Source organism: Pinus tabuliformis, chromosome 2_2 (assembly GCF_031772625.1).
Source record: "Pinus tabuliformis cultivar Carrire ecotype Pingquan chromosome 2_2, CPIR1, whole genome shotgun sequence".
Taxonomy (NCBI): domain Eukaryota; kingdom Viridiplantae; phylum Streptophyta; class Pinopsida; order Pinales; family Pinaceae; genus Pinus; species Pinus tabuliformis.
In genome coordinates this window covers 1,242,822,764-1,242,845,736 of record NC_142300.1, presented here as the reverse complement: position 1 = coordinate 1,242,845,736, position 22,973 = coordinate 1,242,822,764, and the positions used below count along the sequence as shown (strand labels likewise).

The following is a 22,973-nucleotide window of genomic DNA, read 5'->3' as shown; positions in this document are numbered from 1 at the left end:
AGACCCACTTGTAGCCAATTGGTTTGATTCCTAATGGAGGATCAACCAGCTTCCAAGTGTCGTTCTTTATGAGGGCATCATACTCCTTTTGCATTGCTTCTTTCCATTCATCATGAGAAGCAGCTTCTTTGAAGGAAGTTGGTTCAAAATCTGTAGACAAGTTCAATTCACAATCATAAGAAACATCCATATCAACAGGTGAATTAGAGTCATCCACATCACCTCCATTTTGCCGGTTTGAATTTCTAGTTCCTGTCTTTCCAACCTCATCAGGATGAACATTTTCAAGTGTCTTTGTCAGCCACTTTGGGGGACCTTTTTCAGATGGTCCAGGCTGCTCCGTTGATTGAGTTGGCACTGAATCAAGATTGAGTCTCCCAATTCTATCAATCACATCACTTAAAGCATCATCCATTGTTAGAGTTTCATGCGGGGGAGAGTGTTCTTCAGAAGAAGATTCCACATATTGATCTAGTATAGGAATCCCCCCTTCAAGATGTGGAATCTGATTATCAAATTCTTGAAATGATTTTGCTTTTGCGAATCTATCCAAGCGATCAAGTTGCCGCTCAACAACATTGTCAGTTTTGGATGATTCAAGAAAAATTACATCTCTAGATACAACAAACTTCTTATTTATTTCATCATAGAGGCAGTATTCTTTGGAGGTGTTTGAATAGCCCAGAAAGATACACTTACGACTTCTAGCACCAAGTTTGTTTCTATGTACCTTTGGTATCAAGGCATAACAGGTGGAACCAAAGACCCTGAGATGCTTTACCGAAGGAACATGTCCATACCACATTTCATATGGAGTCTTGTTTCTTATAGCATTAGATGGACATCTATTCTTTATATATGGAGCACATAGAACAGCATCAGCCCAAAACATTATCTTTACATTTTTGAAGAAGAGCATGGATCGTACCATATTTAAGATTGTCCTATTCATTCTTTTAGCTACACCATTCTGTTGGGGATTATAAGGCACAGTTGTTTGATGTTTGATCCCATGTTGGCGAAGATAGTTTTCAAATTCATTTGATGTGTATTCTTTTCCATTATCAGTGCAAATAGACCCAATATGAGATTGTACATCATTTTCAATCCATTTATGAAAATTCTTGAATGTTTGAAAAGCATCAGATTTGTTCTTCAATAAATAAACCCAACACATTCTGGTGTAGTCATCAATAAATGTCATGATATATTTATTTCCATTTGCAGAAGGAACAGGCATTGGACCACATAAATCTGAATGAATGAGTTCAAGTTTTCTATTTTCTCTTGAATGTGAATCATGAAAAGACTGTTTGCTATGCTTTCCTAGAATGCAAGCATCACATTGCTTAAGTTTCCTAGGAATTGTAGGCAAACCAGCAACACCATTAATCTTCAATAAGCGGAGATTGTCATAGTTCAAATGTCCAAATCTAGCATGCCATGATAAACTTGGTGGAAGTGTACCTTCTTCATGATGAGAATTGTATGAGAAATGTTGTGTACGCGCAGAGATTCCTTGTAGCTTGAGAAGCCTTTCTTCTTCTATTCCCCTCATGACAAGTGAGTGGTCAAATGATTTTCTTACCTCAAGCTTGCCATCAAACATATGAATGGAGTGACCTTGCTGGCGTATGTGGACCAAGGACAGCAAGTTTCTCTTGAGCTGTGGGAGATATAGAACATGATGCAGAAGAAAGTCTGGAAGACCAGGCAGTTTAAGCCTGATTGTGCCAAGCCCTGATGGCTTGATTTTTTATTGGTCTGCAAAATATACTGCTCCATCAACATTGTCAGTGAAATCTTCAAAAAAATCTTTTCTATGAGTCATGTGGCAGGTTGCCCCCAAATCAAGCAACCAATCATTTTTCCAAGAAGCAAGTGAAGCATTAAATAAATCTTCATTTACTCCAATGTTACATTGTGCCACAACATAGTGAGCGGATTCAGGTGCTTTAACTTTGTCTGTATCATTAGTTTTACCTTTCTATTGGTTTTTTTTCTGCTCAATTTTGTCCCATAGTAGCTTGCATGTAGAGGCATCATGTGATCCATTTCTTTTGTAGCGTATGCAGTGCAAATCTACCTTTTCTCCTTGAGAATGTCTGCCCCCCCTGCCTCTGAAATATCTTCCTCTTCCTCTTCGACCACCTCCTCTTCTTGCAGAATCTTGAGCAGGATGTTTTTCTTTATGAGCAAGGCACACAGCCTCTTCAGAAGATTCAGGGGTTGTCTTCTTTCCAAAGGCATTCTCTCTTTCAGCAAACTTTTTCACAAGAGAGTCAAAGGTTATATCTTTGAGATTTCCATTTGCTTGCAATGACTCAAGATAATTGGAGTAAGTAGGATAAAGTGCCTTGAGAAAAGCGATAAGAGGAATATCCAATTCAACCTTAGCGGATTTGATATCATGCATTATAGACTTTACTTCAAATGCAAGAGCAAGAGGATCATTATTTTGCAGTTCAAGAGTGAAGAGTTTAATCATGAGTTGAACAACTTCAAGTGCAAAATGTGAGTCATAGAGTTCTTTCAGCTTTTGTAAGGCTTCAAAGGCAGTTGAATATGACGAAATATGGCGACTCACCTCTTCATTTACAGATGTTGCGATTAATGCATAAGCTTTGTTGTTCTTGTTTTCCCAAATGACGAGCTCTTTGTCTGAGGTAGGCTATACTGGTTCATTGTCTCCGTCTCCGACACACATTCCTTTCCACAACTCATTGAAAATGAGGGTGTGTTTTATCATCCGGGACCATTTAGGATAGTTCTCCTTGCTAGTGAAAACTATTCCCACCATGGATATGATTAAATGCATTGTGTAAAAAAAGACTTCTTTTGATAGAAAAATACTTCTGCCAATATACAGTAAAATTGTACTTCTGGTGGTAATTTTTTTTTTTTACATTTCAAAAGGGCATTTTCTCCATGTACAGTCTTTGTCTTTAATGAAAATATAAAACATAGATCAGCTATGCATTCTCAAAAAAATTTCAAATTTCATCCTCATCATTTTTCTGCAACGTTCTTGAATTGTTTTACATGAAAAGGCAACAAAGCTATCTGAATTTGGTCTTCACCAATCTAATCTCAACATATATACTATAAAACTTCAATACAATACATGACATATCCACACTAGAAGTAGCACTCAGCTCCACCTATCACTCAAGATTCATGTCGGATTCATCTCCTTTGATGTCGGCCCCCTTATATGCCAACCATCATATATATATATGACAAAATGAAATCTGATATCAATATCATATGCAGTTCTGAAAAATATACCATACGTTGATGCAGAGAAGAAAAAGAACAACGAGGAGCACTTGAAAACAGTTCAAATCTTGTGAACTCACAAGGAACGCATTTATTTGAATCGGTGATAATATGGAACATCAGGCCAACTTTATGTGAAAAACTTCAAAGCATCATTTGCGCAGCAGCGTTCTTCAAGCCAATGGGCGAAGAGCTCGCAACAAACAACGAACCCTTCGAGATTGGGAGACCAACAGTCGACGTCCCTCCGAGCACACGTCGAATTCCTGAAAACAGTGCCATTTCCGCTGTGGGGATTATGGTTCGAATGGGATTCGAACTAGATTCCGACCACAGAAATGCTCGATGTGAATTAGCTTCTGAGCTTGGTCAATTGGCCAGCATTAAAAAATACCGGAGCATATACGCTTATGACTGGAAGCTAATGACTGGTATCAATAAGAATCACCTTAGGGAAAGAGCTCTTTAATTTGCATATTAGTGTCTCAAAGACCAAAGACTGAACAGATCAAAAGAATAGAGAGACAGACATACAGATTGGAATGATTCCTCAAACGGACCGTATGGGCTTACGATGATGGCGGAGGCGATAGCTTTCAGTGGAATAAGTATGGCAGAAAACGTTTATGGACAGTCCAGAGAGCGCAGGCAATGTCAGGCCCTGAATTATATGGACAGCTAATTGTATGGAGGCGCAGCCCTTTTATATGGAGAGCAGACTAGGGAGTTACAAGGGACATAAGAGCTAAAAAAAGAAGGAGCTGGCTCTGATACCATGTCAGGCCAGGCAGTAACTCCATAAGGCAAAAATGATTCTTGTGTTCTATTCCATCAGGTAGGTTTTCATTATATACATGAGGGAGAGACTGTTCAGTTCATCTCCTGATGACTGTTCATATTTCTTATTTATCTATTTACATATATTCGCCCAATCACAAGGATCAGGTGTTAACAGGATGTATCATGGACATGTCACTCCCTTTAAAGGTTGAAACCACCTAATAGGGTCCTTGATTAACCCCTTATTGAGCTTGGAGACACTTGTACATGCCAAAGCCCACTATGGAAGGGTATGCCACCATGAAGTGCCCCATTGATTCCATGACTTGCAAGCTCTTTTACTTGATTATTCTAATGATTTGTTGTATTGGAAGGCAAGGGAACGCATTGGATCTTATGCATGATTGCAAGTGGATCTCCATTTGGAGTTTGGTCGCCCTATACAGGGTCCTAGCCATCCAGAAGGCCACACTGGCACTTGTAGGGTAAGCGTTGAGAACCATGGGCCTCCACCGTAGCAAAAACTACTTCATGATTCCCAACACCACTCATTGATTGCTCGTGTTCCATCTTTTGGATGAAAATGATGCACCTAGTTCACCATGCCCAGCTAGCTCCACACTTGCACCATACACTTGACAGATGTTCCAAGGTCCAGTGGATGGCTCCCACTGCAGAGGGAGGGCTTATGTTGTTATCCTAGCCTTTACAGATGGTTTACAGGCATTTTCAATCCACTTGGAGACCCATGAGGATGTCTTGGTTCCATGCCCATTTAGGAGCACCACAAGTTCTTGCTTGGAAAACAAGGGGCCAACCCCTTATCCACTGTGTATTTGGAGTCCATTTTTACATCATGCCACCCCTTGGACTTCATTAGGCCTCCTCAAAGGCCCAATGACTCACTAAATTAATCATTTTTCCTTCTTGAGAGGCTTATTCTTATGTTATTGAGCTATTTTGGTGGGCTTGTCACCAAAAGTATTGTTTTTATGCACATTATTTTATTTTAGTAGTCCAAATTAGGCCATTCAAATCCAGGATTGTATAAATAAAAGAGAGTCATTCTCTCTGATTCGTTATCACTTGGATTGGGTTATTTTCTCTTGTGAGATATTTGTCGTCCCTTTTGAAGGACGAGTTTGGATGTTATGGATGAATTTTGATGTTTGGATATCTCTCTCTTGTCTTGGAGCTTCATTATTGGCATAATTTGATGATTAGATATACTCTTTTATACATGTAAGTGCTCTTTTCATGCTTACTCTTGTTATTTACTTTGTCACATGAATGTTGTTGATATTTTCGCTATACAAGTCTAAAATTTACTGCTTGTCTTTACGAATAAGTGGAAATTGTGACCTTTTATAGCGTTGCATCATGTCATGGGCCATGTATGAATGGGTGAATGATCCTAGAGATAATTTGTGATTAAATACATCTCAATAAGTCATCAATTATTGCAAATCAAAGTATAAAGACCTTGAAGCAACTACTCTCATGCCCTAATGTCATGCAAAGTTTTTTTAAGGCCTCCTCAATTGTTTGAACAATTGAACTCTTTCCAAACCATAAATTCTCCTTGACTCCATCTCTCTCAAAGGACAAGGAACTAATCCTCCATAGGTGATCATTTTCAACGCTTATTATTTTCACCTCCCTCTTTTTCTAGGCCTAACCTACATAGGTAACCTAGAGCATCAATTATCTCACAATCTAGACATCCAAACACTTTGATTTTTCGTCCACAATTGCGTTGTTGAGGTTTGCTCTAGAGGCCATCCAAATTTGAAGCAAATCCGACTGTGGGATCTTGAGATATAGCAATCCCTAGCTCGAGGACCATTTCTTGCCTTAGTTTTCCCTTGGCTAGTGTCCTCATTAGGATCATTGAATTCAAATCTCAAAGAAAATTTGTCCTTCGATCTCTTCTCCTCCCTAATAAGGTCAAGGCTCTCATTAGGTGATCAACTCCATACCCTTGACCTAATTTTGGGTCCGCTTGGTCCCACAGCCTATTGACACCAATTCCACAAAGACCAATTCTCCATAAGGGTTTCCAGGCCTAGGAATCATCTTTGCAAGATATATTCCGAAACCCTAGACTCGAGAATCCTCTTAGCCCTTCCTAAAGAGCATATCACCTTGCTTCCCGAGCAGGAAAGCCATATAATTGAGTCTCTCTTGTGAATAGGCCTTAGGAATCACGCCTTGCCCTCTCATTGTTCCATTCATCTAGTGATTCCCCTTTATACTGGGTCTCCTCCCATTCGTGAAAGTCTGTAAATAGCAGAGAGCTTTAGTTGAGGTGACAGTGGGCTATCGCTCCATTGTTGCCCTTGGCCTAATAGTTTCTCTTTAGGATCCCCTCCTAGGACCCCTACTAGTTTGAGCGGTAGCAAAGCCCAATCTTTGAAGGTATGCATCCATCCTTGCATACCATGCCCTTGGTGCCTGCTTAAGGCCATATAATGCCTTCTTTAATCTGCAAACATATGCCTCTCTATCTTTGACTTCAAATCCCAAGGGTTGCTCTATATAGACTTCCTCATTAATTATGCCATTCAAGAATGCAGTTTTAACATCCATTTGATATACATTCCATCCCATCGATGCTGCCAAAAAGACCAATGATCGAATAGTTGTATACCTTTTTGTTGGAGCAAATGTCTCTTCATAATTGATGCCTTCTTGTTAAGATAAGCCCCTAGCCACAAATATTGCTCTATATTTGTCAATACTTCCATCTGTCGCATGCTTAATCTTGTATAGCCACTTGGAAGTTACCATAGACTTGTCTTCAGACCTAGGTACGATCTCGCATACCCCATTCTTCATTATCGGTTGGTATTCTTCGTTCATAGCATCTTTCCATTCTTGATGATTGACAGTGTTGATTTTCTAATAGCTTGGGAGATACTCCAAGCCCTAGGGTTTAGGGTTTGGAGGTTGGAGCACCACAAGAGTCACTTGTGGGCTTCGAACCCAAGGTTGGGGTTTTGTACCCAAAGGAGTTGGGCCAAAACCATGAGGCATTTGAGCATGAGAAAATTTGAGGTGATAGAAGATGGTGTAGCAAATCCAACGCTTTGAAAATCACTCAAATCAGAGCTCTAGATCGTGAGTTATGAATTTTTTAATGTCACAGTTGGGTTTTGCACAAGTCGACCTAATGGAGGAAGACTTGTGGATAGATTGGCAAGCCCACATGGACGTCCTAATGAAGCCCTTCTATTGTGTATAAACAAAAGGTGATGTGAACTCATTTTGTCATCCAAGAGCATCAAGTCTCATCAATACATCTTTGAAATAAGGCCGAGCTCAAGAGGAGGAAAGAACATGGGAGTGAAGGACTGTTTTGGAGTGAATTTGCATCCACAACAGGGCCAAGGTGCTGCAATAAGAAAGCCGCAAGTATGGAGGTGATATTTGGGCAGTTTGTGTGAGAGAATTTGTCAATTGCAAGTCTGAATTAAGAGCAGAAGATGGTCGTTTGGAGAGAGGGAGTTCTGGGTTGTTTCGAGGGTGGTTTTGTGTGGGTAATACCTCTATTCATGAGGTCGCGACCTAGATAGATGACAGGAGTAGGCCATAGGCCCTATTGTCCCTAGAATAGGGATCTGCAAGGGCTATTAAGGGTTGAAAAGGAGTCTAAGGGAGCAATGTAATAGAGGAGGAGGCACAGGAAACAAAGCCGCAACAATTAGGGAGATTTTGGTGGAGAAAAGAGGAGTTGAAGTAGTAAGCTATCAGCCCTAACCAGAACCAAAATCTACTACAGTCAAACAGACCTAAGAACAAGGTATGTATTGGTGAAGTTTTGGTTGATTTGATGCAAGGGATGGTGTCCATGTGTGGACACAATTTGTAGCAGCCTGTGGGAGCCATTGGAAGGGCTTATCTTGGTGGATGAAAGCCTATCCTGGGAGAAGATCTTGTAGTGGAGTATTGGGCATTGTTACCCACCACTTCGTGGTTGATATCCCCCGGAGCAATTGTTCTCCATATGAGCCTCAGCCGGTAGCCAGCAGCCCCTTGATGACTCCTACTAGCTTGTTGTGCCATTTCTCTGCCACCTGAGTCGGCCATGTGGTCCCTCACCCACGTGTATTGATTGTATGTTTGAAGGTGGGCCTCCGAAATCTAAAGGTATGTCCTGTCATTTGGTAGTTAAGTATTGGGTTTACTTATCATGGATACTTCTAGGTATGGATTGATGGGGGGATTTGGCGAAAAGAGTGAGCTTAGTTTGTGCTCATGTCCCCTTGATCTCTTTTAGTTGTTACCCTTGGATCTTAGTCTTATGGGATCTCCCTTACTGACCATTCGATTCTAGGGTGGTACTACTTGGGAAACCCCGACTTTGGGTGCGAGGTCTCACTCCTTTACCAGCACATAGTACTCCCTTTCCACTCACTATACCCCCCCCCCCCATTCATCTTTTCTCCCACCTGGGTCCACATAGGGCTAGCCTCCTTATCCCCTTGCCCCTACCTTGGGTCAGACCTAGAATGATGCCCCAGAGGTTGAAGCAATTAAAAGAAACAGTGAAAATCATAATTGGCCACATTTAATAGGAAATTGTACCACAAAATGCAAAATATGGTCGGGACAAAAATAATTAACACGTGGGCAAAAGCCAACAGATGAACTATACCCCATCCATGGCCATCACCTTGGTTCCATAGGCCCTAGATGAGCTTCCTCTATCATTCAGGAACCCATGATTTTCCCAACCCCTGGAGGGCAATGAACCGCCCTACCTCAAAATGGGTAATCACTGCTATATTATACACATCATGCTCTTGTCCTTTGAACCTCGAGCAGTTAATTAAAGAAAATTCATAAAAGGAAAAAGGCATATAAAGAAGGGTGGAAACATCAAGGCTGGGGCACCTCATGTACCACAATTGCTCCCTCCTATACATTATATACCCAGGTGTGGGCTTACCTTATCTAGCTACCCCTATGCCCCATTATGTGGCCCAGGGCTGCCCCTTCATTCCCTATTCCATCTCACCTATTTGTCACTTGCCACCCGCATTAGAAGGGTGTACCTTGGACATACTATCCCCTGTAAGGGCTAAAACCAACTAATGAGGTACTTCGCTAACCCCCTTTGGAGTTTGGACACTAGCACATGCCAAAGCCTACTACGGAAGGGCATGCCATTATGAAGTGCCCACTTTGTTATCCATGGTTTGTAAGCTCCTTTACCCGGTTATTCTAATGACTGATTGTACTAGAAGCCCAGGGGACGCATTGGATCTTATGCAGGATTGCAGGTGGTTTCCATTTGGGTTCGGTTTCCCTATATGGGATTCTGACCCCTAGAGGCCAACATTGGCACATGTAGGGTGTGCATAGAGAGCCATGGGCCTCCACAGCAATAGACAGCACTCCACAGATCTTCATGGATGTTCAAAGACTACTAGCAATCCACTTTTGGGACGATGGTGACATGATTGGTACACTATGCTAGCAGGCCCCCACAGGAGCCCCACACTCTTGGCAGGTGTCCCAGCACTTATACAATGTCATGGTAGCATTCATTCCACCACCTGGACCATTGTAGAGGATCTACAGACATCTCCAATTCATATGGAGACCCATGGGGTCATTGATGTGCCCTCAGACCCACTGAGAGCACCACAGGTCTACTACTTGGAGAACAAGGGGCCACCCCCTTGTCCATCATATTCCGAGGAATTTATTCCTCAATATGGCACTTCAGGATGTTATTGAGCCTTTGGAGGGCCCTACGACATGCATACATCATTATTTGGCCCCTTGTGAGGCTTGTTTTTACATTATGAGCTAGTATGGTGGGCTTGTCACCATTAGGAGTTATTATTTGCACATTATTTTATCTTTAGGGGCCCATAGGCTAATTCGAATTCCTTAAGAGGCTATATATTGATGTTAGATACATTCATTTTTATCATCACTTGACTTGGTATATCTCTATCTTTAGAGAACTTCGCATTTTTTCCTTGGTGGATATTTTTGGAGATGGATGAATTTTGACATATGGATTTGGGCTATTTATCTTGTCTTGGAGCTTTGTCTTGTAAACGAAATGTTGGTTGGATATACTCTATAACGTTGTAAGTAAATTGTGATGTTATTATTCTTGTTGCTGAATATTTGCATGATTAAAATGTGGAATTGAGCATGTTTTAACTAATTTAATGTATGGGCCAATGTTATATGAATGAAATGTCCTAGAGATTATTTGTCTCGATAAGCTTGCATCGTTTGCTTTGAAGTATAAATGCTTGAAGTTCACTTTTCTTTTGGATGAAGCTAACTTTATGGGCCTCCTTGATCAAGAAACCAAATTCTCACTCATCATTATCCTTGACTCCATATCCCCAAGTGAAACAAGGAATTGATCTCTCAAAAAGGGTGATCATTTCAACCCCCTTTTAACCATTTTCCCCTTCGTCCCCAGGTCTAGCCCCATTAGATCACCTAGGGCATCAATTCCCAGGAATTGACCAAGAAAAAATTTCGATCTGTTATAGGCAACTGCGTTGGTGGGTCCCCTCCCTCTCCTCCAAATTTGAGGCAATTCTAACGATGGAATCTCCGGGAATCTCAAGCCCTAGATTTAAGATCGAATTGTGCCTAGGCATCCCCAAGGCTAGACCTCAATAGGATCAATTCAACCTTTTGAATAAAGTATTCTTGTTTGGTCCTTTCCCCTCACCTTGTCCAAGATAGGAACATCATTGGTTGCTAAATTCCATCCCCGAACCTGGGTTGGGTCCACTTGGCCCCGTGTGGTCCCACTTCTCAATAATTACTATTTGTCAAGGACCATCTGGGAATCCAAGTTTCCCAAGGATTATAGGGATTGAGAAACTTGTTCATTAGCTTATCCTTTCTCCCTCAACCCTCCAATCCTCACCCCTTACCCCTGATGGACCAAATCCCTTGCTTAAAGAGCAAGCAAGCTCCATTCTTCACTCCATCATTGGGAAAGGGTTTTCGGGGACACTTCTCACCTATCCATTGACATATACTTCACAAGTGAATCCCTACACTACCGGGACTCCTCCCATCGATGAAAGCCCATAAAGAGCAGGGAGACTTAGTTGTGGTGACAGTGGGCTAAGCCTCCACAGTTGCTCTTAACCTAGTAATTTCCCTCTTAGGAACCCCTTTAGGTCCCCTACTAGTTTGAGTGGTAACAGGCATCATTGGACTGGTGGAGGGCAGTGTGTTAATGGCCCAAAGTAGCCCTTGACAAGAAATCATAAAGTGACGTTGACAGCTAAAGGTTGGGTGAAGATTGAAGCCTAATGTGGAGCACTTTGATGGACGAAAGTGACTGCTAGATTGGCAGATTGGAGCTCAAGTGTTAGCCAGCCTAGAAAAGCAGATTGGATCAACCTGTGTTCATTGTAGTAGAAGCAACTTGCAGTAGTGATAGGTGGCAGCCCTCCTGGAGACTCTATGTGTTGTCTCTTGATGGTCTAAGGAGCACTAGAGAGAAAAACGGAAGCGAAGGACCGGCAGAGATACGACATAGAGATTGCAACATGACTGTCATTGTATCTTGTATCCCTTGTATGGGAGCTCTAGACTGTTGTATTACTCAGTTGGTTTAATATAACGAAGATTGGGTTGTTGTACATATTTGTACAATATTTTGTAAAAAGTTGGCTATAATTGTGCATGTGTGATTTATTGCTTTATATTATTCCGCTGTGCAAAGTAGCTTTTGTTGAGATTCTTGGTTTGGTAGCGTCTGAGATTCTAATATTCTATCCTAGACCCAATATCGTGGAAATTCAACAAACAGCTTCTTCAAAAGTGGATGGTTTCACTTCTATTAACTTTGACATATATATTGCATACCCTAAATACCTTTTTGGTTTCTTGCTTTCCCTGAATGTGCCCTTAGTAGTTCCATGTCCCTCTGCATCCGATAGAGTATATTTTAACTAGTTAGGCCTCTTTCTAGTCTTGAGGATTACCACAAGTTGTATAGGTTCACTTAGACCTTCATCTTCATGGTTTGATTCTTCTTCCTTCCTAGAGACTTCTTCTTCAAATATCGGAAGCTCTTCATCATCAGAGTCCATAGGGAGATCCTTTGATTTCTTGAATGCAATACTTTCATCAAATATTACATCTCGACTGACTTCTATTTGGTGTCCTTTTATGTAGATCCTATAGGCCTTAGAAGAATTACTATAGCCAACGAAAGTTCCCTTCATGCCTGATGGATCCAACTTCTTTCTCTTATTCTTTGGTATATGAATATAAACAAGACAACCAAAAATTTGGAGATGATCTACGCTTGGTTTCTTCCCAGTGAATACTTCTTCAGGAGTCAAGTTATCTAGTGACCTATGGGGACTTCGATTTTGTATATATACAGTTGTCTTTGTTGCTTCACCCCACAGGAATTTCAGAAAATCTTGATCATGTAGCATTGCTTTCACACTTTCTTCAATGGTCTAATTCTTTCGTTCTGCAACTCCATTTTGCTCGAAATTATATGAGACTATCAACTCCCTCTTAATCCTAGACTCCTTACAGAAGGCTATAAGTTTTTTCGAAGTATATTCTCCTCCATTATCAAATCTTAATATCTTGATTCTCCTTTTTGTAAGGTTCTCTACTTCAGCTTTGAATTCTTGAAATTTGGTAAAGACTTCATCCTTGGATTTCATTAAGTAAACCCAAGTTTTCCTTGAATGGTCATCTATGAATGTGACATAGTATAGATGGCCTCCAAGTGATTTTGGAGTCATAGGACCACAGACATCGGAATGGATAAGATCCAAGATTTCTTTTGACCTTGAAGCACTGCTTCCAAATGGTCTCTTGGTGTTCTTACCCAATGCACATCCCTTGCAAACTCCTTCATGATCTTCTTTCAATTTGGGGATGCCATTTACTATGGTATTTAGGGTTGGTAGGATTTTGTAGTGGAGATGACCAAATCTTCTATGCCAAAGTTCACACGGGCTAACTTCAATGTGAACCAAAGCTTGAGCGAGGGGATTTATCAATCTATAGAGTCTTCCTTCACGAATCCCAATCATTGTAGCATCTTTTATGCTTGAGTTTTTACCCCGTACTTCTTTGATGCCCTTCTTGAGATGACTTGCGACCTTTGAACACTTCTTTAGGAACTTCTCCAATGTAGAGGAGATCTTCATTATGCCCTTAGCCAACCTTAACTCTGATACCATGTTGAGAAATCTATAGGGCAATAATTAGGATGATTTCTCTTTTTCTTGATAACTGCTTGTGATGTTTTTTTATTTTTCCTTACTTATTAGCTTCTTCACTTATTATTATGTTTGTGTATCATCAAACAACTACCAAAACAAGAAGAACAATAGTAGACAAGAACACAGAATGTAGGCTGCAAGCCAGGGCCAAAACCTCTCCACTTGAGAGGAAAACCCGCAAATCTCTTCTCTTCTTATAGATTCTTCAATTGACGAATTCCAAGACCTTTAGGCTCTAGACGAAGACCAATACCCTCCAAGACCAAGTCCAACCTTTCTGGATGTTGTGCTTCCTTTTTCCAAGTCAAATCCAGTCAAATCTCTTCTAGCAGCACAACTTCGACCACCAGCTTCAGAATTTCGGCCTCTACTGCAAGTCTGAAATTTTCGGCCCTCTTAGCAGCAATTGTTGCCACACATGTGAGCTTATTTTGGCCTTCCAAGGCTTCTTCAGACCTTCGCTTGGCTTTCTCCTTCTTTTGGTGCTTGAGGATGACCTAATGTGATCTTCGCTGACCTTCTTTCTCTTCTTTCTTCAAGATCGAACTTGCAGAAGAAAAACCCTAATCTAGCAGCAGAAACCCTAGCCTTCCTTTGCATGTGTGAGAGAGAAATAGCCCAGAAACAAGTCTTCTTCATCCTCTTCTTCTTCGCTACCTTCTTGCTCTTCTTTTTCACTTGGATGAGTGAGTGATCAATGTCCTCCAAGGAGGTCGAGTTTCCTCCTTTATATAGGCTTCTAAAGGTGGACGTGGCTCCTCAAAATAGGTCGACTTCCCAATGGCCAGGCTGACTTGGTCTTGAAGGGTATTTTGACACTTTTAATGACAAAAACAATTTTCTTTACAAGTTACAATATGCCCGATGGGGTTTTCAACTTATGACAATGACTCTTTTGACTTCTTGACCTAGGACAAACCCTAAAAGCACTCAAAGGGTGCTTGACCTACAAAATAAAAGACCTTGATCATGAAACCCATGCTCCAAAAATAATAATAATAATTTTCTTTCATTTTACAATATAAAAGAATCAAAAGTACATTTCATATTTATGAAGACCGAACCTAGTTACACATTTTTCAATAGGAGGGAAGGGCGCAGGTGAAGGAGCATTCTGAAAGCACTTGGAGAGGGCTAACAAGGGCTATTAGAAGCCCTTACGAGCATAAGTCACAGCAGTCTACACCAGCCAAGGAAGAGTCCAAAGGTATGTTGATGAGATGTTTTGAGGGTGATTGTTGCTAGAGGATGAGATGGTCCTAGTTTAGGACGATGTTGGAGCAGCCAAAAGAGCAAGAGTTAAGAGGGTTGTAGTGGCTTACTCCAAGCCCTAAGTACATCCTCTTGAAGGACTAAGAGGATTGTTAGAAGAGGTAGAATTGGGTGAGCTCATCACTGATTTTTGAAGGACAAAGAAAGGAGGTCACGTGAGCATATCACATTATCCCAAGTTCATTGTTGGATAAAGATGTTTGACAGTGATAGGTGGCAGCCCTCCATGCCCTAAGGAGTGTCTTCATTGGGCAGCACAAGAAGGCACTAGTGGGAAGATGTCCCTAAAAGTTGTGTCCTTGAAGGACTAAGGATCAGCTAGTTGGGAAAGAAGTCCCAAAGGAGCTGGGGCAAGGAATGGGAAGTTGAGCATTGTTCACAAATGGAGTTGTGAACAACTCGAGAGGAGTCTCGATGTGTCCATGCACTGAAGGACTAACAATCAGATAGAGAGCAGTTGGAGCTGTGTTCAGTGACCTAATGGAGTTGGTTCATTGATAGAGGCAGATTGGAGTCGCTACAGATCGAGAGCCGAAGGACCAAGCAGAGGTGTTCAGGGTACGACCAAGAGGGAAGCTAAGAGAGCACGCTAGATCAGCCAAATGGTTAGTATATTTAGTTTGGGAAGTTTAGTTGTCATAGTTGTTAACACCAAGTCCCAAAGTAGTCTCGTATCAGTGGATGTATGAGGGCCACTATCCCTGGTACAGGAGCCCTAGACAGTGGTATTAATAGTTGGATTAATATAACAAAGTTGGGTTATTGAAAATTGTAAAAAGTTGTCTGTATTTGCGCACTAGAAGATTTACTGCTGTATATTGTTCCACTGTGCAAAGTAGGTTGTTGTGATACTTGGATTGGTAGCGTCAGTGATTGTAAGATTCTAACCTAGACTCCAATATTGTGGAAAAACATCAGAAATATGGTAAGCAATCCCACTTGGGCCCCATAAAACTCCTCCAAACCTGCCGAGCTCACCAATGGTGTAATCCTGCTCCTATGATCGGAATGACACAGGCTTTGGAGATCTCCCTTAACCATATCACAAAAATATCCAAAAATTGGGGACATTACAGCCATTTTCTCTGGTATGGGAGCCCTAGATTCTTGTTGAAGGACTAATAAGAATTGTGTTTTGGGGCTGAAATTTTGTGTTACTGTGCATGATTTAATTGCTGGTTTTATAAGTTTCACTGTGCAAAATTTGTTTCTGGTTCAGCACATCAGTGTGTTTCAGTTAATTAGTTAATTTGAGATTGTTACCAGATCTGGTGTGTGTGCACCAAGTCTAGTGCCCAAAAACTAACAGTTAAGATTGGAACATAATTTAAATTGAATTGACAAGGTTTCATCAAATGGAAGCAAATACCAATTGTACATGAAAGTGCTGAGACTAGAAAGAATAGCTCATCTGTTTTGATTGCAAAGAAACATATTAATTAAGAGAAATATATTGCATTTGCTGTAAATGTCAAAGAAAGGCAAGCTTGAGATAGGAGGAAGGCTATAGCAACAGGAGTGACATTCCAAGCCAGGATCAGTTTCTCTGAATTATCTTTAAAGATCCTATTGACAAAGCGCCTGGTTTTGAAATTGATCCTATTGACAAAGCGCCTGGTTTTGAAATTGATCTTATTGACAAGGCCCATTGTCACAAGGTCAGCAGCCGTGATAATTTATCCTATTTCATAACAGCATTAAATCTAAATGTGGTCATCTATTCCTGTGACATATTGGGTAAGTTAGCAACAAGATTTAGAAGGGAAAGCTCTCACAGTGTTGCTGCAAGAATTCAACCATGTAAAATGAACTTCCAGATGCCATCCATGAAGTCCTTTTTCAGGCATCCTCAGTAATGTGAAATGTTTAACTTAAAGTCAGTAAGACCAGGATGAGAAACTAATACAATGTTAGCAGATAGGACAAGTGGCAACACTTCTTGGCCTCACAATTCTGAAACCAGTGATTAATAACAATGCAATTTAAAACATCTAATCTTTTGTACCAAGAAAAAGTATCTTCAATAATGGCAATGTACTAAAGGTGCTGGAATGTATCACAAACAAAAGTAAGTTGCATATGTAATTAAATGAAAAGACACAAATATTTTGCTGGCATATTGTTCTGAACTGCAACTTAATTTTCAAGCTTTAAGGTCAAATAAACAAATTTGGCAGAAAAATGCAGATTGAATGGGTGTCCTTTAACGCTAAGGGCATTCTTGATTGAAATTCTAGCAAATCGAGTCAATGTAAAATTGATGAATGCCCCAAAGGAATGTAATAGCAAACATTATCCAAGGACCACAAACATATCATCTATTATTACAATGGATTACAAGGGCTATAACAGGGGAAAAAGTGAAAATAGGAAAATGGAGTTCGTAGATGTGAATCCTTGCATGATCCGGTAAAAGGGAAGACAAGAAAGCTCTCAGAGATAATAATTACTATTGCACAATGTATACCTTTGTTCTTTTGAGCAGAGAGCAGCAATATCATCTATCCCTCGACTTCTGAGAGTTCTGCACAATCACAGGGCATCTTTAGCTGAAATATTTTGACGTACTGTACTTGCTACATATCAAAAAACTGAAAAAATGTTTTACACGTTCCCACCAGCAGTAACCCTAGCCTGGAATTTGATAGTAAAGATGAAGAATTGAGGTTAAAAATAAATCTTTCCTGTAAGAATTAGCTGCCATCAATAAACATTGGGATATTGGGGTTAACTGGATCAGATAGTTTGTGGGAATGGTATTTAAACTGTGAAATACTCGCAGAACTGTATAAAAAGGTGACCTTTTCCTCCGATAAACATCACAAGCAGTGACTGTTTCTAAGCTAAATTGAAATTCTAGATTTTCTTTTCACTTGAGGGTTTTGAAAGTAAGGCCCTGTTGGATGTCATTATATCCATTTCATACTTGCCTTGTTGGCCACAGTGGAGGCTAGCAGAAGTCAGAATTTCGATATTCCACCACTGATTATTCTATATTTTCCATTGGACATTCTTGAATTCATTAACAACACAAGGGGTTGTGCACATCAATTATGCCAGAGGATTCAGACATATAAAATGATGATGCGGACTTTTATTCTAAACATACAATACATACTGAGATAAAGGTAAAGCTGTACTAATAGGGTGTAGCTTAATTGGTTGTAAGAAAAAGTCATTACTCTCCCCATTCAGTTAAACACCCACTTTGTGACGTGTTTGTTCTTAGTGAGCCAATTGTTGATGAGCTAAATATGATCTATTCATATGCAACATTATCAGAACCATACTGGTAATCAAACCAGTTGACCCCAAAATCAGGAACTGAACCGAAACTTGGAAAAAAACGATCGACCAAAAAATACATAAACATACAAATTTTGATAAAAAAAACATATCTATTCATATGCATCCCATATGAATCCAAACCATTTACAAAAATATGCAAAGTTTCTCATATATATAGCAAGAGTGCATATAACCAAAAAAACACTAAGTGCATTGTTAAATATTGTAGCTCAAACCAGGGTTCTAGCCTTGAGAAGTGTCACTGAGGCTAGGAACACAGAAAAATGAATTATCTCGAAGCCCTTGTAATTTTTCCTAAGTTTCACCTAAAGAAAATGTCTAAAGTAAGTTAGTTAGTGATTTTTAAATACTTCATAAATTAAAACTTAGGAAAATTGGTTAATTAATTGGCATTAGTTGAAATAAAGTCGATTTGCCTCTAGAAGTTTCTTGAAAGTTTCTAAGACGATCTTAGTCATTGATTGGGACAAGAAAACTTCTAATGTTGGCCATTTATTTGTGAATGAGAGATTATAAAGGGAAATTGATGGGCAACATTGGAGCACATTGATTTGAATATTGTGTTGAAATATGTAACTAGGTTTGGTCTTAATGACATATGTAATCATGATTTTATGTATTTGATGTAATGAGAAAAATAAATTTATTATTGTTTTCTTGAGACATGGGTTTCATGCTCAAAAGGAATTTATTTTATAGGTCAAAGCTCCCATTGAGAGCTTCTAGGGCTTATGAGTCATTGTCATGTATGAAAGACCCTTTTAGGGCATGTTACATATTGTAAGAAAAATTATTTGAGTCAAAGTCAAGTCAAAGGACCCTCCAAGACCTTGTCAAATTGCAATGAACAAGTCGGCCTAGAGACAGTTGCAAGTCGGCCTCAAATCATGGACAAGAAAGCCTATATAAGGAAGGACTTGGCCTCATTCAAGGACACACTTCACTCACAAAAGTTTGATCACAAGAAAGAAAAAGAGTGCGAAGGAGAAGAAGACAAAGGAGGAAGAGAAAATCGAGTTTTTGGGATTGTTTCTGGGCTACTTCTCTCCACACATGCAAAGGAATTAGGGTTCATGTTGTTGCAATAAAGCCAAGTTGCAGAAGTGAAGTTAGGTCATCAAGAAGAGCTATTTTGCAAGCCGAATTCTCTAGAAGAGAGAATCTACCCAAGCGAAGGAGAAAGGAACAAGATCACACCATCATTTCTCACACATGCAAGGGCTAGGGTTTCTGCAGAAGATTTTTCTAGGCAGGATGAAGTTGCAGAAGAATTTGTTGGGCAGGTCGAAGTTGCAGAAGAATCTACTGGGGAGGTCAAAATTGCAGAAGAAGTTGCTGGAAGTCAAAATTTGCAGAAGTTGCTAGAAGCAAGGTTTGACTTGGTCTTGGAGGGTCTTGGTCAAGGGTCTAGGTCTTGGAATTGGTCAATTGAAGATTCTATAAGAAGAAGAATTCTTGTGGGTTTTCCTCTCAGTTGGAGAGGTTTTGGCCCTAGCTGATAGCCTACATATTGTGTCCTATTGTCTCATTGTTCTTTATGCTTTGGTAGTTGTTTGATGATAGAGAACACTAATAATATAAGTGAAATAAGAAGCTAACTAAGTGAAGTAAAAACACATCACAAGTAGTTATCAAGAAGAGAAATCACCTACCTTATTGCCCCTAGATTTCTCAACATGGTATCAGAGCTAAGGTGACAAATCAAGGAAGGGAAGCTCAAAGAAGGACACTCAAGTACCGAAGCACTAGAAGATCATCAAGAGCATCAACCATCAAAAGGGACCTCTCATCTCAAAGGCACTACAAGGACAAGGATTAAATCATCATCTTGAAGAAAGTAACTAGAAGAAGACCTACAAACCCTAGTTCGTTCAAAGAAGGATTCTACACTTAAAAGCATTATGGGGAACCTCACTCAAGAAAGGGAAGATCTTAAAAACCCTACCTCCACTGAAAGAAGGACTTTGAAGCATCTTAAAGATTACACATCCAAGGGAAGCAGGAGAAGGCATTGTCATCATCATCAAGAAACCAAGGTGATCTCCCCCTCTTTGAAGAATCACCTTTTGAAGGAAGACATCTCCATCAAGAAGTCATCCTCCACTATCAATATCATCATCAAAATCAAGAAGGCAACGAATTGAAGATATTGTCATCAAGGAGTATCTTCACAAGTAAGTATCTTTATGTCCACATTTGAATCTATCAAAATGTCTTTTTGCAAGGAAAGCAACAAGTTGGTTGGGGCATCAAACTTTCTTGCATGGAAAAAGAGGACAGATTTGATCCTCACAGAAAATGAAGTCGTGAATCATGTTAAGGACTCAATCACTAAACCTCTAGAGGAAGAAGCTCAAGCCCTTGCAAAGTACATGAAAAGAGAAGTAAGGGCTCAAAGGATTCTCATAGAATCCATTAAAGATCCCCTCATACCCTATGTATCAAAATTATAAACATCAAAATAAATATATGACAAACTTGTAGAATTATTCTCCGTAAGCACTGCAAGGGAAATGATATCGTTAAGACAAGAACTCTACAAGATGAAGATATCAAAAGAAGAAGGAATAGCCTCATACTTTATGAGGGTGTCAGAAATTAGAGACCAACTACACAAGTTGGGAGAAATAAGGTCTAATAAGGAAATGACAACTATATTACTCAATGCACTACCAGAAAAATGGGGCAACTTTACATCCAGCATTTATGGAAAGAAAGAGGCTTACCCGTTCAATGAAGTGTGGTCACTATGCAAAATTGAAGAAACCAGGCTAAAGGCAAAAAGTGATGTAGGATCAAATGAGCAAACACAAGCATTTGTTGCCATGGCAAAGAGAAAAGGAAATTTTGGCAAATTTGGTCCTTGTTACCCACCATTTTGTGGGTAATATCTCTAGGAGAAATTTTTCTCCAAGATGGTCCTCAATCGGCAGCCGGCAGCCCCTTGCAGCCACCAGCTAGCTCACTATGCCATTTTCCCCGCCACCTAAGCTAGCCATCTGGTCCCTCACCCATCTGACATGATCGTATGTTTGAAGGTGGGCCTCCCGAATCTAAAGGTATGCCTTGTCATTTGGAAATTTAATATTGTAGTTTGCTTATCATGGACACTTATGGGCAAGAATTAATGGGGGGATACGGCGAAAAGAATGGGCTAGGTCTATGCTTCTATCCCCTAAACCCCTTTTAGAAATTAACCTTGGATTCTAGTCCCATGGGATCTCTTTTACTAACCATTTGGTTCCAGGGATGGTATTTCATGGGGAACCCTGATTTTGGTTGTGTGGTCCCACTCCCTTATCCGCTTATATGACCCTCTTTCCATTCATTATTACCCCATTCATCATTTTTCCTGCCTGGGTCCACATTCCTCCATTGGGTCCACATATGGTTAGCTTGCCCCTTCCCCTTGCCCACACCTTGGGTCATGGCCTAGAATGAAGCCCGGAGGTTGATGCAGCTGAAAAGAAAGTTAAAAGCATATATGGCCACACTCAACAGGAAAGTACCATAAAATGCAAAAGATGGTCAGGACAAAAACATTTAGCACGTGGGCAAAAGCCAATACATGAACTCTACACTATCATCATGGCCATCACCCTGGTTCCTACAAGTTCTATGAGCCTTTTTCATCATATAGGAACCCATGATTGTCCCAACCCCTGGTGGGCGATGAACCGCCCCACCTTAAAAGGGGGATTTCACTGCTATATCTTACACATCATGCTCTAACCCCTTGAGCCCCAAGCAGTCCATCAAAGAAAATCATAAAAAGGCAAAAGCCATAAAATAAGGGTGGAAAAGCCAAAGTCGAGGCATCTCATGTACCACGATTGCTCCCTCCTATACATTATAAACCCAAGTGTGGGCTTCCCTCTTATTAGCTACCCTTGCACCCTAGCATGTGACCCAAGGTTGCCCCTTCTCATCCCCTACTTCATTCACCAAATTTGTCACATGCCACCACCTTTTGAAGGATGTACCTTGAATATTATCCCTTTAGAAGAAGAAACCACCTAATAAGGTACTTGGTTAAGCCCATTTGGACTTTCGGAGACATTGGCACATCCGAAGCCCATTATGGAAGGGCGGGCCATTATGAAGTCTCCACCTATGGTCCATGATTAGGTAAGCTCATTTACTCGATTTCTCTAATGACTTATTGTACTGGAAGGCTAGGGGACGCATTGGATCTTATGCAGGATTGCAGATGGTTTCCATTTGGGGTTTGGTCCCCCTATACGGGGTCTTAATCCTCCAAAGGGCTACATTGGCACATGTAGGTTGATTGTTGAAATCCATGGGCCTCTACAGCAGCAAATTGCACTCCATGGATCCCCACAGCCATCCAGAGATTGCTCATGGTTCACTTGTTGGACGAGGAGGACGCACCTGATCCATCATGCCCAGCGGACCCCAGATCTATACCATACACTTGGCAAATGATCCAGGACTTGCACGATGATGTGGCATCTCCTACACCATTACCCTAGCCCTTGCAGGCAATCTACAGGCTTCTTTGATTTGTTTGGAGACCCATGAGGACACTTGTGTGCCCCCACATGTCATTTGGAGCACCACAGGTTATTACAAGTGTCCAACCCCTTGTCCACTGCTTTGAGGGTCCTATTCTTCATTGTGGCACCCATGGACCTCATTAGGCCTCTTAAAGGGCCCTACGACATGCATAGATTATTAGTTGACCTCTTGAGAGGCTTAAGTTTTCATTTATGAGCTACTTTGGTGCGCTTGTCACCAAAGTTGTATTACTAGAGCATTATTTTATTTTTGGGGCTTATTTAGGCCAAGGAGGGTAATTCGAACTCCTAAGTTGTGTATAAGTACAAGTGAGATGAGTTCATTTCTCATCACACTTTGGTTTGATCTCTTATCTCTCTTGAGATTTTCGCACTTTTTTCTAGAGGATGAATTGGAGTTTTATGGATTAGTTTTGATGTATGGATATTGGTCTATATTCTCTTGAAGCCTCTTCATTGTCAATTGTGGACTAGGATTTTTGTTGTTCTAGGGCTAATTGTGGCATGCATTTATTGCTTAAATTTGTGGAATTTGTCTCTA

General features: G+C 40.5%; 1 protein-coding gene across 2 annotated transcripts in view; it reads right to left on the bottom strand.

Moving 5' to 3' along the window:
• LOC149197993 (GCN5-related N-acetyltransferase 3, chloroplastic-like) overlaps positions 1 to 22,973 on the bottom strand; it is a 144,955-nt gene that overhangs the window by 62,404 nt on the left and 59,578 nt on the right. For both annotated transcript variants that reach the window (XM_089406047.1, XM_089406046.1), the window contains exon 3: positions 17,053 to 17,109. In XM_089406047.1, coding sequence (XP_089262173.1) covers positions 17,053 to 17,109 — 57 coding nt within the window. The remainder of the gene's footprint in view (positions 1 to 17,052; positions 17,110 to 22,973) is intronic.